Here is a 13,152-nt window from a genome sequence, read left to right as displayed (position 1 = left end):
CATTGAGTAGACTAAAAAGCTTGGAAGGCCTTGTTCTAGTTTTTACCAATTTTGCATTTATTTGCAACGAAGAATTCTCTCCTGTACAGCGCAGAGAAAGACATCAGACTAGATCGATTGAGATTATTGAAGTGTTTGTTAGTTTAAGATCCACAGCGCTTGTGGACACAGTTTGGTCGAGGTTAGGTGTCTTAGGTAAAGTACGAACACCGCTGGTGTTGGACTATTTTGGAGTTAAGGTCCTCATGAAAAAAAAAAAAAAAAAAAAAAAAAGTCTCTTAACGCTGGATTAGTGCCAAAATTTTATCTAAACCTTCGATTGTTAATTTTTTTAAGGGGGCGGTGGGAGTATAAGGACGGTTAACAGCTTTCGCGGGTCACTGCACATTCTTTAACACGATAAATTGGTCAAACTTCTTCGCGCAGTTACAAAACTGAGTGCGCACAAAGATACCTTGTATTCAGTGATGCATTTCTTTCTCTATTTTTGCCTTCCATATTTTTTTTTTTTTAACCCCAATTAAGCGCGTGCTGTTCTCAAAACTCTTTTAGCCGAAACATTAAATGGTAGCCTAAATGTACAAAAACTGATGACTCATTTCATCGCATTAAAAAAAATGCTTTTTTGTTTTTCGCATCAAGGTTATAAATATTACATAAACCCACCTAAAAATCTTTAAAATACGTGTTATGACAATGATTTTTTTAATACGTCTGTTAGAAAGTTTAAGAATATTTTTTGAATGAGAGATATAAATTGAATTCTAATAATTAAGGCTTAATCTGGGCTATTTCGAATACGCAGTTTGTTCCCAACTGGTAGTACCAAACAGGAAGACTTTCATCCAGGAAATTATTAAAAGTTCCGGCCAGGTCAAGGAAGAATTTTACGAATTAAGCCGACTTTATACAAATATTTCCCTGAAGTTTTTATGTTAATCAACGGACTTATAAACGGCTGCTTAGATTTTGTAGATAATTGGCTAATTTATTCATTAGGTTTTATTCTTGTCCTATTTCCAGAATGAGATGAAGGAACCAGCTGACACTGAAACAAGCATTTATCCATTTTTCCCGAATATAATGCAGTTTAAATCGAGATAATACATTTACCAGCTCAGATCTACCACCTTATGGACGACACCACTTTGTGATAACCATTTTACCCAACACTGAAGACGATACGAAGTCTTGTTTTAACTCGCTTTAAACTACTTTAATTTCTACGAATATTCAAACCAAATTTTGATCAGAAAGTCGAGTGATTATTTACATTTATCGACTCTTAAGTTTTCTCCAAAAAGAAGCAATTTATGCAAATATGAAATGAAAAACTCAGAAATGATTTGATGTTTGATTTTGCTTAAGATATATACAAAAGTTTTAAACATAATACACAGTTCTTTTCCAAAATTTACATCTCCTACACATCACCCACTACATCGCTTATATAGAAATCTATTCCGTTTCATTTCATCTTATTTCGAGCATCTATCCATCGACTCGCAAAAAAACCAAAGAAAAACTTATCAGTTATTGTTATTTCAATAACCGGGATGTTTAGAATATTTATTGAAACCAGCATTAATCTTAGAATAATATTAACATCGGATATGTAATAACTATTTTATTATCTACATTTAAGTGATTGTTTTTCGAAATAAGCTGATATTTTAAATATTTCCTGATGCTTTTAGGGTAACTATAGAATAGTTATTGACTAGGTTTTTAAATTATTAACGATAATAATTGCTTTTAAACGTGAAAATTAGAGCCTTCCAGTTTCTTGGAATTAGTTTTCTATTCGATCGAACTCAGCTATCCAGAAACTCGAAATTCTAAAATAAAAAAGGTGTTTTTCCTTCTTCGATTACCATTTGTTTCCTTGAGGCATTATTTTGACAATGGGTATCCCCATACCCATTTATCTTATTACTTTAAAGGCACAATGAAGGTTTGTTCCTAAGGATAACAGCTGCCATCCAGAACTTGGAGATATTGTAATAAGTTATTTTGTACATCTTGAATTTATACAAGAGTTTGTCATTTGACATTTTGAATTCGTTTAAACTTTTCTCTTTCCCTGCTTATTCTCACGCACTGGGAGAACTGAAGAGCTCGAGGCTTTCTTCCTTCGATAACCAAGGCGTAACTCTTAGAGAACACTTACTCCACAATGCGAGTTTGAGTCCCATTGTATTGTCAGTCTTATAACTAAATATGAGCACTTAATTTTTCAGTTACTGTTTGAAACCAACGACACTCTTCTTGGGCACACTGGTGTTGAAGATCATGGCACGTCGCAGCTGGCCCAGGTTAAGGGCCGTTTTGTATTCGACCCTAACATTCAGTTAGAGAACTTAGTTGAGCGTTTTAAATTAAAACCATTTCCATCACTTCGCTATGCCTCATATTCCTGGACCGGATCCGGGAGATGGGGTTTCGGGTGTTTGTGGAGAGTTATGTAAACACTGTCTGCACGGTTTACACTCCGGTTCCGAAGGACCACAGGATCTAAGCGATTGCTCCAATTCCATCAACTGACCCATGAAGTTTAAGTTGGGAGATATGATAGGCCGTTTGTTTTTTACAAGTCTGTAAGCGTCCACTAAAGACATAAGCTTGTGGTGCATAAGGTAGGCTATTGTAATAGTCGGAGAACGGGATATACCAGCTTGGCAATGAACCAGTACACTGCATTCTTGTTGTCTGGCTTCATCTAAAGTGAAAAAGAAAGGAATCACGTTAGCAACATCATATTTTAAAAAGATAATGAAAAACGTAAATAAAGTTTTTTACATTTTAAAAAAACATTTCAGAAGTAATTTTATTTAAATCTCCGACGAAGTGTGCTTAATATGAATGATATGCTGAATATGGACATTCACTAAGGGAAAAAAAAAAATCGATTATGGATGTTTACAGGAGGAAATAAACCAGGAATTACCCCATGAATTTTGTGGTTGGGTTTTCTCTAAGTTTTGGGTCTATTGCTGCCATATTAACTGATTAGCAAAGTTATGAACACCCTTTATTCTTGAAATCATCGACATTCCCGATGGGGAAGTGCTCAGATGAAATAAAGAATACTTTTTTCTTGGATAACTTTGGACCTCATCGGAATGGACATTGCTGGTTAGCTGCAATGTCCATTCCGATTTCTACGCGTACATGACTATCCAATAATTCTGTGACCCTTCTGGAGTAGGTCAAGTTTAATTCCCATCATTCTATATATAAACAGAAGTGTACAACCGAACATCATTCAGCAATAAAATATAGATAGCTCCTCCCTCCAGTGGTATTCAATCGAATTACAGGTTTACGTTAGTTAAAATGCTGGAGAATTTTATAATTGCAAAGCATTCAACTATGCGGGCAATCTGAGTCTACTTTGTTCTTCCCTAACAATAATAATAACAACCTTCCCTGCTCCAAGTTCATCATGCCAAGATGCTTTTATCGACATTCCGTACTCCCAGCCAACACGGCATGTCAGTGTGCATCGTGCTTTGGTGTAGACAAGCACATCCTATCAAAAACAAGAGTGTACGATGTCGCTCTATTAAACTACAATTTGTTCTCCGTCTAACAGGATGTTGCCGCAACATATGTTGCCTGCACGTGCTCGTAAGGCATCCCATTCTGTATCCCTCCCCTTTCCCCACCGGTTGGGTTTATCGATCACAAGTGTACTGACTGTTCATTAAACGCAGCTCATGAATCCGGCAGCACTGGAGTCCGTCCGACATCCAGTAGTGGTAATTTAACGGCAAACCACGTGAGGGCCGATGGAACTCTCTCACGAGTCGAGATTCTTATCGTACTGCGGGACGCTCTGTTGTTCCTGTGTGTGTGCTTTCCTTTTAAAAGTCAGCTCTCCTCAATACGGTAAAACCCTTTAATTAACATCAAATTGGTTTTCTACCAAACCAATGACACGCGTCATTACTCCCAACGTCCATGGGCGGTTATGTTAAGGGTTTCTCTAATCCCTTATTTGACTAATGGATATCTAACTGGGGAGGTTTATAAGGCTGCTCAATGATTCACTAAAGTATTTACGAAGACGGAAAAAGAACTTATCGCTTTTATTTGCTTCAAGATGGGTATTTTGTTTGTGGTTAGAAACAAAACCATACTGCTGACTTAAGATTATCTTAAAGAAATCTGCAAGCCCTCCAAAATTAACTAGTCGTATTGATATCATGTTCTATGGAGGTGTCATGTGTGTATATATTCTTAGACCCACTTATTTGCGAGGGAAAAATCCCGAGTGTGGAGAGAATTTTCTTAACTCTTCCCTGATACTGACTCAAGTGAATACAGAGTGGAGCAAGTCCAGATTATATCCTAAAGATTGTCATACATGTTGGAATTCCTATCTTTCATATTCGATCCTCATGGCCAACGGAATAACTCAATTAAGGATGAAAAATCACAGTTAAGGTCTTCATAACTGATTTTTCATCCAGTTAAACAGGTCCACCATATAATGCATGCAATTTACAGACATACTGGAATTTTATGGTGTTAGTTGGCGATTACTGTAAGAAATCCAAGCATTTCTCTTCGATTAATCTGGTGTACTAAAGGCGGACCGCAATTAAATCTGTTTTTGTAGAACCGCCAAGAAGTGGATATTGGATTGCACAAAATATTATTGATGAAGATGAGGCAAGACCTTGATTAAAGATCGGTAAGAGGGCAAGGAATATCCTCTTACTCTTAACCAACCAGGGCTATAAAATTCTGAATAAATAAATGAATTAAATAAATTTATTTAAAAAATTTTCTGAATTCTTCAGCGCTGTCGGAAGGAGGGCAATAAATGAATTGAGTATTTTAAATACCAAGGAATATTCGAAGTGCTTTAATAAACGGATTATTACCAAGCCAATTCTGTAGCTGTACTTTGAAATCTACAAGAGGACACGGCGAGAAGTAAAACATCGCATTACGACACTCAATACCACCATCAGTTATCCTCCAGGCGTCCTTCAATCGGAGTCGACTACAGAGCCACCTAACGGACAAGTCGAAATTCTTTTTAGGAAGAAACAAAAAAGGAAGGAAAGAACGAAGAAAAAGCGGTACCCGAGAAACACACGTGAACTTCACGTGCGCAGGTGTAATGCCGAAGTGTGATGAGTCATGTGTGCGAGGTACAGAAACCGAGGGTTTGGTAAAGGTAGTCTGGAGTGCTGCTAGGCACAGATACGGTGGGACAAGAGTGGCCCGCTGCACACCGAGGAAATAGAAACTTTATCTGGGTCACTTACAAGGTAGGTAATGAGAAGGTGACTCACCGTTCCAGGTACTTCAGAACAGATGTTTGAGAGGGGGATGAAGATATAAAGAACGAAAAAAAAAGAATTACTAGCAGTCCTGTGGAGAGCTGACAAACCTACTTCTAACGGACCACTAAGGAATTCTATCAGAGTTTAAAAGTTACAAGAACTCTAGAAAAAGCGTAACAGGAATGCTTCCTTAAAGATTTAATGGTTAATATGCTCATATAATGTCACAATACGTTATTTAGAGAGCAACGAGTTCAATTGTTAGATTGCGCAAGCAGCAACACTTATCAAAATGCGTGGCGCGTGTCTTGAATGATAGATGCGCGTTGAAAAGTGCTTACCAATATTAAAAGTGCATCAGACATCGTCTGATTCGCGATGCACTTCATCCTGTCACAACTCACCTTGTTAGTTTGCTGTTATCTGCTAATAAAAGTTTGTTGTAGGGTGTATGCCGAAGTATGCGTAACCCTTCCATATGGGTCGTTTATCTGGGAACTGATTGGACAGATAACACCCATATATCCGACTGGATATTTAAACCGACTGGTAAATCGGTGACAGAAAGCTGTCTCATCCAGTGAGTCACGGAGGGGAGGATGGTGCGGGTGAACTTTGACTACTACTCTTTGTCTCGCCCTGCCCACTCCGTCCATGTGGACGGATAGAAGTCTGGCAGTTCGTGGCCGAAGTGCGACGCTTTTGAGCTAATCAAGACTAAAGCTAAAGAGGGTGATGGGGATTAAAAAGGCTGTTGTTGAATCTGTGCCCTTTTGTATCTCCCTCGCTTGTCACATATCACCCGAGAAGCCAAGAATGGGGGAAAAGTGAACGGACGGCAAAAGTTCGGACCGACACGAGGTTGACGACAAGCACATACAATAGAGGTACGTGGCCTCGCGCAGCTGCCGAGCTACCTGGCGTACACAAGAGCCTGCATTACTCATCCCGATATGCGTTGGGTCAGAGCTACTGTCGGTTAGCGCCACGTCATACTCACCTTCTGTGCTGAGTAACACCGAGCTCGTTTTCGCAGATGGTTAGAGTCGGACCCGCTTTCGGTGTGCGATTGTTAGACACGTGTGTGAGGGTGGTTTTGTCTGGTTTGACATCACCAACAAGTGACGTGTTCTTCGTAATATTTAACGCTATCCTTCCCGGATAGGGTGATCTCAGGGAGGGAGCGAAACATTGCCCCCTTTCCCCCCTAAAAAGGACTTAAACATACCCTTTATCAGAATTAGTCATTTCTCATTCATACTGGAGTGATCAAGCGGCGGGGAAGTCAAAGAGGGGCGGGAATTCATAGTTCCCTCTCTCATAAGAACCCGAAGATTTACTGAATATTTTTATTTTTATCCCCGCGCGCTGGAACATAAATTATTCCGCCATTTTGAAGATAAATCGCGATAACTTTATCCGTTTACTTATTAAAAAGCGAACTGCCATACGTTAAGGGGACGATATGAGGTGAGGTTTTAACACCAGCAGAAGAATACGAGTGTGTGGGAGTTAAATACTTGTTGCATCGACGTCTCCAATCGAAGCCGTTGTTATTTGAGCAGATGGGAAGATCCTTGTAATTCACTTGGACTTCCTTATTGCTCCATGAGTCATTTTGTATAGACAGCTGGTGGAAGAATATCGGGTTTTTCTTTTTTAAGGGGGGAGGAAAGAAAAGACCCATGAAATCGGTATAACTCCAGTGGCACAATGTTAGATCGATGTAACATATTTCCATTCGTACATGCACTGTTAATGTTTGTCTAACCTACAAGGTACAATTTTGGTTTATGTTTTGCATGCTTTTAAAGATAGAAGAATCAGTTCATAATTGGTTTTGTTACTTTTAATTGTAATATGAACTCAATATTAAAGTAAAAAGTCACGCGCAGCACGTGTTGAATCCATATTAGATGGTGAAAGTGTTCCCAACACTGTTGAATCCCAAGTTCCGATAACTGGTATAGATGTGTCGTGAGAATGATGATCCTCATCATTCTCATGTGATGGTACTCATTGGAATCCTCTTGATCAGTAGCAGAATTAGGGATGGACAGCTATCTTGGGGCAGTCTAACATATGTGCAAATATCCAACAAAATATCAGATCGAAGCAAATATTGGAATAGTCCTGCTGAAATGGTCAGAGTATTTAAGAAATATGGATTTAAGAGTACTTGGTGGAGGAAGGCTTAAATTTCCAGAGATTGAGTCCTCTAGGCTGTTGTAAACAGTGCCGATATTCGAAGAGAATCTGGGTGGGAGCGAGTATACAACAGTGATATTAATGATTCTGTATTTAAGTGGGCAAGGGAAGCTTCAAAGTTTGTGGAAGAAGAGTCTGTTGCGTCTAGAATTCTGAACTGATTTTTCAGCAATATGGAGACGCTAACCTTGATTTAGTAAAGCGCTTGTTATCAGGCAGTTATGGGCTTCATGAAGGTTTGTTGTTCTTATTTCCAAATCAACATTAATTCTCTAATGCGATAACCTCAAGGTTTTTCAATTTGTTTCCGATTCGCTTCGCAAGGAGATTTTAAAAAGTTTGGTGCATTGGATTTGGATGTCCTTTAGAGACGAGATTGACGGAGGAAAATTCTTGTGGTAGTTGTGTCACTTACGATTAGTTCCTTGCAAAGTTCTGTTGTTGATTTTCACGCAGATCAGCGACTTTGTCCATATCGCGCCATTGTGAAAAGGCCTTTAGAAATTCTTCCAGTCATCGAAGGGACTTAAGTTTTCTTCCATGACAGTCCCATTGCCGGACAGTCACGAAAGCAATGTTGAAAAAAAAAAAAAAAAAAAAGGGGGATATATTCTGGGGTACTCTGCTGAAGGTTCGCACTAGGAGAGTAATAAAAAAGTTGATTAACGGTGGTGTGGAGGTTGGAACGATCTGTAAAAAAGTTTAAATTTGAAACAATGGCGTTGCAGATTTTTCTGAAGTTTGCAATGCTCCTTTTGTGTCTGGTTGCATATTTTCCGCTTCTACAGAAGCGATGGCAGATATTCACTAAAAGTGACCTTTTCGCGCACTCAGATTATCATTAGGGGCAGATTAGGAAAGTTAGATTGGCGGTATTTAGTTTCTAAGGTTATTAGAGCAACCAGAAAAAGAAAATTACAACAGATCAGAGATGTTTATAACTCAGTAATTTTCTTTAATAAACAAGGGAATTCAGACAGCAGGCCCAAGTGACTTGTGACGCAATAAAACACGTAGGATTTGCAAGCTCGTTAGTTATTAATTGGACTGTTCTAGTCCAATGCAATTTGTTAACAGATCACTGCAAAGTACTGTCTGATAATCAAATGATAAGCTCCAGGTCAGCTGACATCGGTACGATTCGATCATTTTAAGTGGGTTTATTTAAAAATAAACTTTTTTTATTAAAAGATTATCTTTAATAAAAATTCTTTTATTAACCAAAAGCTTAATAAAAACTCGGGATGATTGATACTAATTAAGTACAATCTTTACGATAAAAATTATTTTATCATAGTGTAAGCGACCAGTATCGAAACTTTATGGATCCCGAAGAAAAGGATTTGTTGGAAGTGATTAAATCGGAATTCTATATGAATATACTCGAAGAGATTCCATAGCAGATTAAGTAGGTAATTTATGATGATTTTGAGTTTTCATGCTGGGGAAACTCGGAATTAAAGTTCATCTAATTCACATATTTTTTCGCAACTGCACACAGTTGCGAAAAAATATGTGAATAAGTGAAAAGTCATTGCAAATAAATGCTCAAACTTGCTCAAATTCAGAATCAATAATAAAAAAAAGCAACATGAAGAATTGTTAAATATTTAGAATAGAATTCTCCGTTGTGTAACTACTTTAAGCCTAAAAATGATCTTTCACCTTTTAGGATGAATAGGTTAGGGGATGAGCTGAATCATTAGCGCATCCCCTAAGCTATTCGTTTCATAACTCATTCAGAACTACCAGCAGTGTTTTTCGTGGGAAATCCGCGCCACTTTCTCCCTATAAAAAAGGGATTTTACTCGTTACTTCCGCAAGCCATCGCAACCTCGAATAGACACTCCCAAATATCAAGTACTACTCACGTAAGAGGCATTTAGGATGCTTGGAAGTCTGAAATACGCTCCCCATCCAAACTAACACCCAAAACGGGTTCTTCCGAACCGTCACCAGATGGCGAATCAGTCACCAAACGAGAGAGAGATCGCTCAAAGCCAACGGCTGATGTAACCAACAGTACGGTGTTGTTCCCAAGGCTTTGTTTCCGTAGCGCATGTAGATATGAGTCACTTCCCACGTGACAACCCCCTTTTTACCTGTGGCTGACTACCTCCGCAACGCAGTCGCACGTGATGATTCCATGCCCCTTCATACTATTAAGTATCACATAATCGCCCGCATGAATCAGCACTTCAGTTGTCCCGGGACAATAAGCACAAAGTAGGGGGCAGGCGTGACGTCATCTGACCCTAGTTTGAACACCTGAGGGGATAAGGCTATGTTGCATGCCGGGATGCCGGTACCAGTACAAAGTGCCACGGCTGAGTCAAATCAAATATCAAAGCCAAACTTCTCGCTGCTAAGACGGCTCCTTTCAGAAAACTCAGATGTAGTAGTTTGTTATATAAACGGGGAACAGCTTGGGGATGCATGACCCACTTTTTTTTTTTTCACGATACCGGCACTGTACGCTAAGGTAGCATAACAACCCTTAATGAGGGTAAAAACTGGGGCTTTTGTTTGTACTGTTCCGCGCGTTGTTTCTATTTGTAAAGGTATTTTTCATTTTCTCGCTAAAATCTGGAAAGACTTCAGAAGATTAGGTCAAGTGATATTCACTGACACAACGGGCGGTCGGTGACGGGATTATTCACGCGCATTATCTTTTGTTTCTTTCCAATACTATAACTGAATAAAGAAACGTTACGAACGGTTAATTTATAAACTAGCAGACTGCAATGGTGACTAATCGCTATTTTTCCACAGACTAATCAAAGTCAGCAGAACAGACGTGTTTTCTAACGGAAAGATAAATTTGTGCTTCCATTTATCATCCACGCAGACGATATTGGCTCAGCGAGAAGCATCCAGTTGAACCAATATCGTATTTCAAGCGGAAAAAAAAAAACCACCTTTATTTTTTTGTGGCATCCATTAAACGAATGAAGGTAGATCAATTTAATCTGGCCCAAGTTTAAATTACGTACTGAGTAACCAAATAACCTAGCAGCAATTGTAATTTTTATTCAATAGAAGTATTATGAATAAGAGAAAAAAAATAAAACCTTCAGAAAAATATCAACAGCTAATGCAAACAAAACCGTTGGTCCTAGGATAAAATACGACCACATAGGACCATGAGGAGAATACAAGAACATCACGGTATTTAATGGCTACGTGGGCTAGAATCTTGTTCAACTCTAACGCGTGTACTACTGTACACTATCCCCAAACCACTATTTCTTCGGCACTTCTTAATAAATACCGTACTTTCATTCGAGCTAATTTCAATCAAAAGCTTTTCGGTCAAACTCCTTTATCGGCAGCCATTGCCACGAAACGAAACAATGCACTGTTCTCGTTAACGCGCTATTTCTGTTATTCCACATACAGATCCCGAGTGCGTGGGAATTTCCTCCCTGGAGTGTATCCACAAGTGCATCGAAGCAAGGCACCCTTTCTCTTCAACGGAAATCAACGTATTAGAGACTTAGCGCCTTAATTACTAGTCTTGACGCAAAGTAGGAGAGCTGCGTCAGTTGTCTTTTTGACTGGTTAAATTCTACGGCGATCAGACGTCATATTTTTAGTATTTCCGAAGCTAAAGCGAAGTTCATCCAGACGTCACGGTTATACAAATATCTATAGGGGCAGAAAGATAAGTACGAAAGAAACCATTGCGGAGCCTTTTCAACGTTAAAAATAAGAAATATAAATTAAAAAAAAAAAAAAAGGGAAAGACGGATATTATAACTTCTTAAATTTCGCCTTTCAAATGTCTCAGAGAAAATAAAAGGACATTCCGTTGGTATCTTATAGATAAGAATATTACACGTAGGACATTTTGAAATAAAACTAAAAAAAAAAAACAAATAAAAAAAAAGAACCAACTGTTGGTTCGCCGAATAGTCCGAATACCAACAGAGCTGTACGCAGATGTAAGCTTTATTGATTGCATTATCAGGATGATTAATAGTAGTCGGCTGACGTGATTACGTTGCCAGACAAAAAGGATCTGCCACGCACAAGTGACACCGCAGCACTACTCCGGGGCAGAGGGCGCTATAATCGTGTAATACTAATGAACGAGCACTCTACAAGCACAGTCCGCGTTACGACCGTAGGCTTAGGGGGGTTTCGGATAGAAGCTACAGGAGTCCGGCAACATTCGGAGAAAACTTCGACACCCTTTTATCCATGAGGGATCAATCAGTTTTCCCCAACCCTAAAGGGGGCTGATAAATCTGACGATTTCTCACTCCACGCGTAATGTAATGTAGTAAATAGGTTCAGAAATCAGTAGGCAAAACACACGAGAAACAATATTTAGTGTACCTTTTTGTACATCGTGTACCAGTACACACCAAAAAAAAATAATAATATTTATAAATAAATAAAATTTACATAATGACGATGGTAAAAAATTGCTATTAGTGATAACAAACATGAGAGCTGTACTGATCCAGTTCATAACATGTTTTCGTTTCACTCAGTGAATCGGCTTGTTTGATATTCGAAGCATGAAACAGCTGTCATTAGAGTTTCATTATTAACTAAATAATGATGTACTCGCAGACCACTTTATTATTAGATGTATTTTGATTTTTTTTTAATTTATAATCGATAAAAATATATAACAATGACTCCCCTCATTTTCATTAGTTGTCCATAACAAGATATAACCAAGATGGTATGGACGAGAGCATGCTCTCCACGAAAGCTGTACATAGGCAGCTTGTCTTATTATGCAGGACTAATTAATATATATATTAATAGGATATTCAAAAAAGATTAATATAAATAGTTAAAATATAAAAAAAAGTTATTTTACATTCTTCTTTAATAGTAAGAATTGTTACATTAATAAAAGAATTATTTGAGTTATACGAAAACACCTTTTATTGTTTAACATAATTATTCATAAAAATAACATGAGTTATATTTATTAATTGTTTAGGCTTGTAAAACAACGCTTAAAACTTCTGTACTTGTTGGAAGTTTTATAATTTTTTTTTTTGAAAGCTTATTAAGCATGGTTTTAAGAACATCAGTTTTGCAGTTAAGAAAATGGTTACAAATTTAGAAAAAATAAGTAAAAACTTCCGGAATTGACATTCCATGCGTTACAATCGAAACAAAACCAACGAGGTTATGACTTACAGCATTTCTAGCGTGTTATTCAATCATTAAAAAAAAAAAAAAAGTTCTCGCCATATCTGACCTGTTTCGTAACTAAAGCTATTGCCGACTACTTCAGGGGTCCCGCGTACCTGGTCTTATTTATTCCTCCCATTTGCTAACGGCAGCTTCGAATGCTACCGAAAGCGAATGGTAACGAAGTGAGAAAATAAGAAGCAAAAAGACAGTTCCATAAATCAAGAAGCTGACACAATTATGTCTGAAGTTAATTTGAGTTCTACTCATTAAACACCATGACTGGCAGGTCAAGGATTTTTCCTTGCCACATCCTTGTTGATTGGAGGGCAAGGTCGCTGCCTGCTTAGCGCAATCACGCCACAACAACGGCACCAGCACGAACCCAAAATCATGGATAAGCAAACGCACTTCCTGATGGCACACATGGAATTACTTGACTCCCACTTTTCGTGTGAAAAAGTGGACAAGCTGATGAATTGGT

General features: G+C 38.2%; 1 protein-coding gene across 3 annotated transcripts in view; it reads right to left on the bottom strand.

The window, feature by feature from the left end:
* Positions 1 to 269: 269 nt before the first annotated feature.
* LOC150084588 (dual specificity protein phosphatase 10-like) overlaps positions 270 to 13,152 on the bottom strand; it is a 32,288-nt gene continuing 19,405 nt past the window's right edge. For all 3 annotated transcript variants that reach the window (XM_090376495.1, XM_090376496.1, XM_090376494.1), the window contains exon 4: positions 270 to 2,719. In XM_090376495.1, the coding sequence (XP_090232621.1) occupies positions 2,409 to 2,719 (311 nt within the window). In that variant the 3' untranslated portion in view covers positions 270 to 2,408. The remainder of the gene's footprint in view (positions 2,720 to 13,152) is intronic.

The sequence above is a fragment of the Mastigoproctus giganteus genome, chromosome 6, assembly GCF_048544385.1.
Source record: "Mastigoproctus giganteus isolate SK-2022 chromosome 6, ASM4854438v1, whole genome shotgun sequence".
Classification (NCBI taxonomy): Eukaryota; Metazoa; Arthropoda; class Arachnida; order Uropygi; family Thelyphonidae; genus Mastigoproctus; species Mastigoproctus giganteus.
The sequence above is the reverse complement of the archived record's forward strand: the minus strand, read 5'-3'. Positions and strand labels throughout refer to the sequence as shown.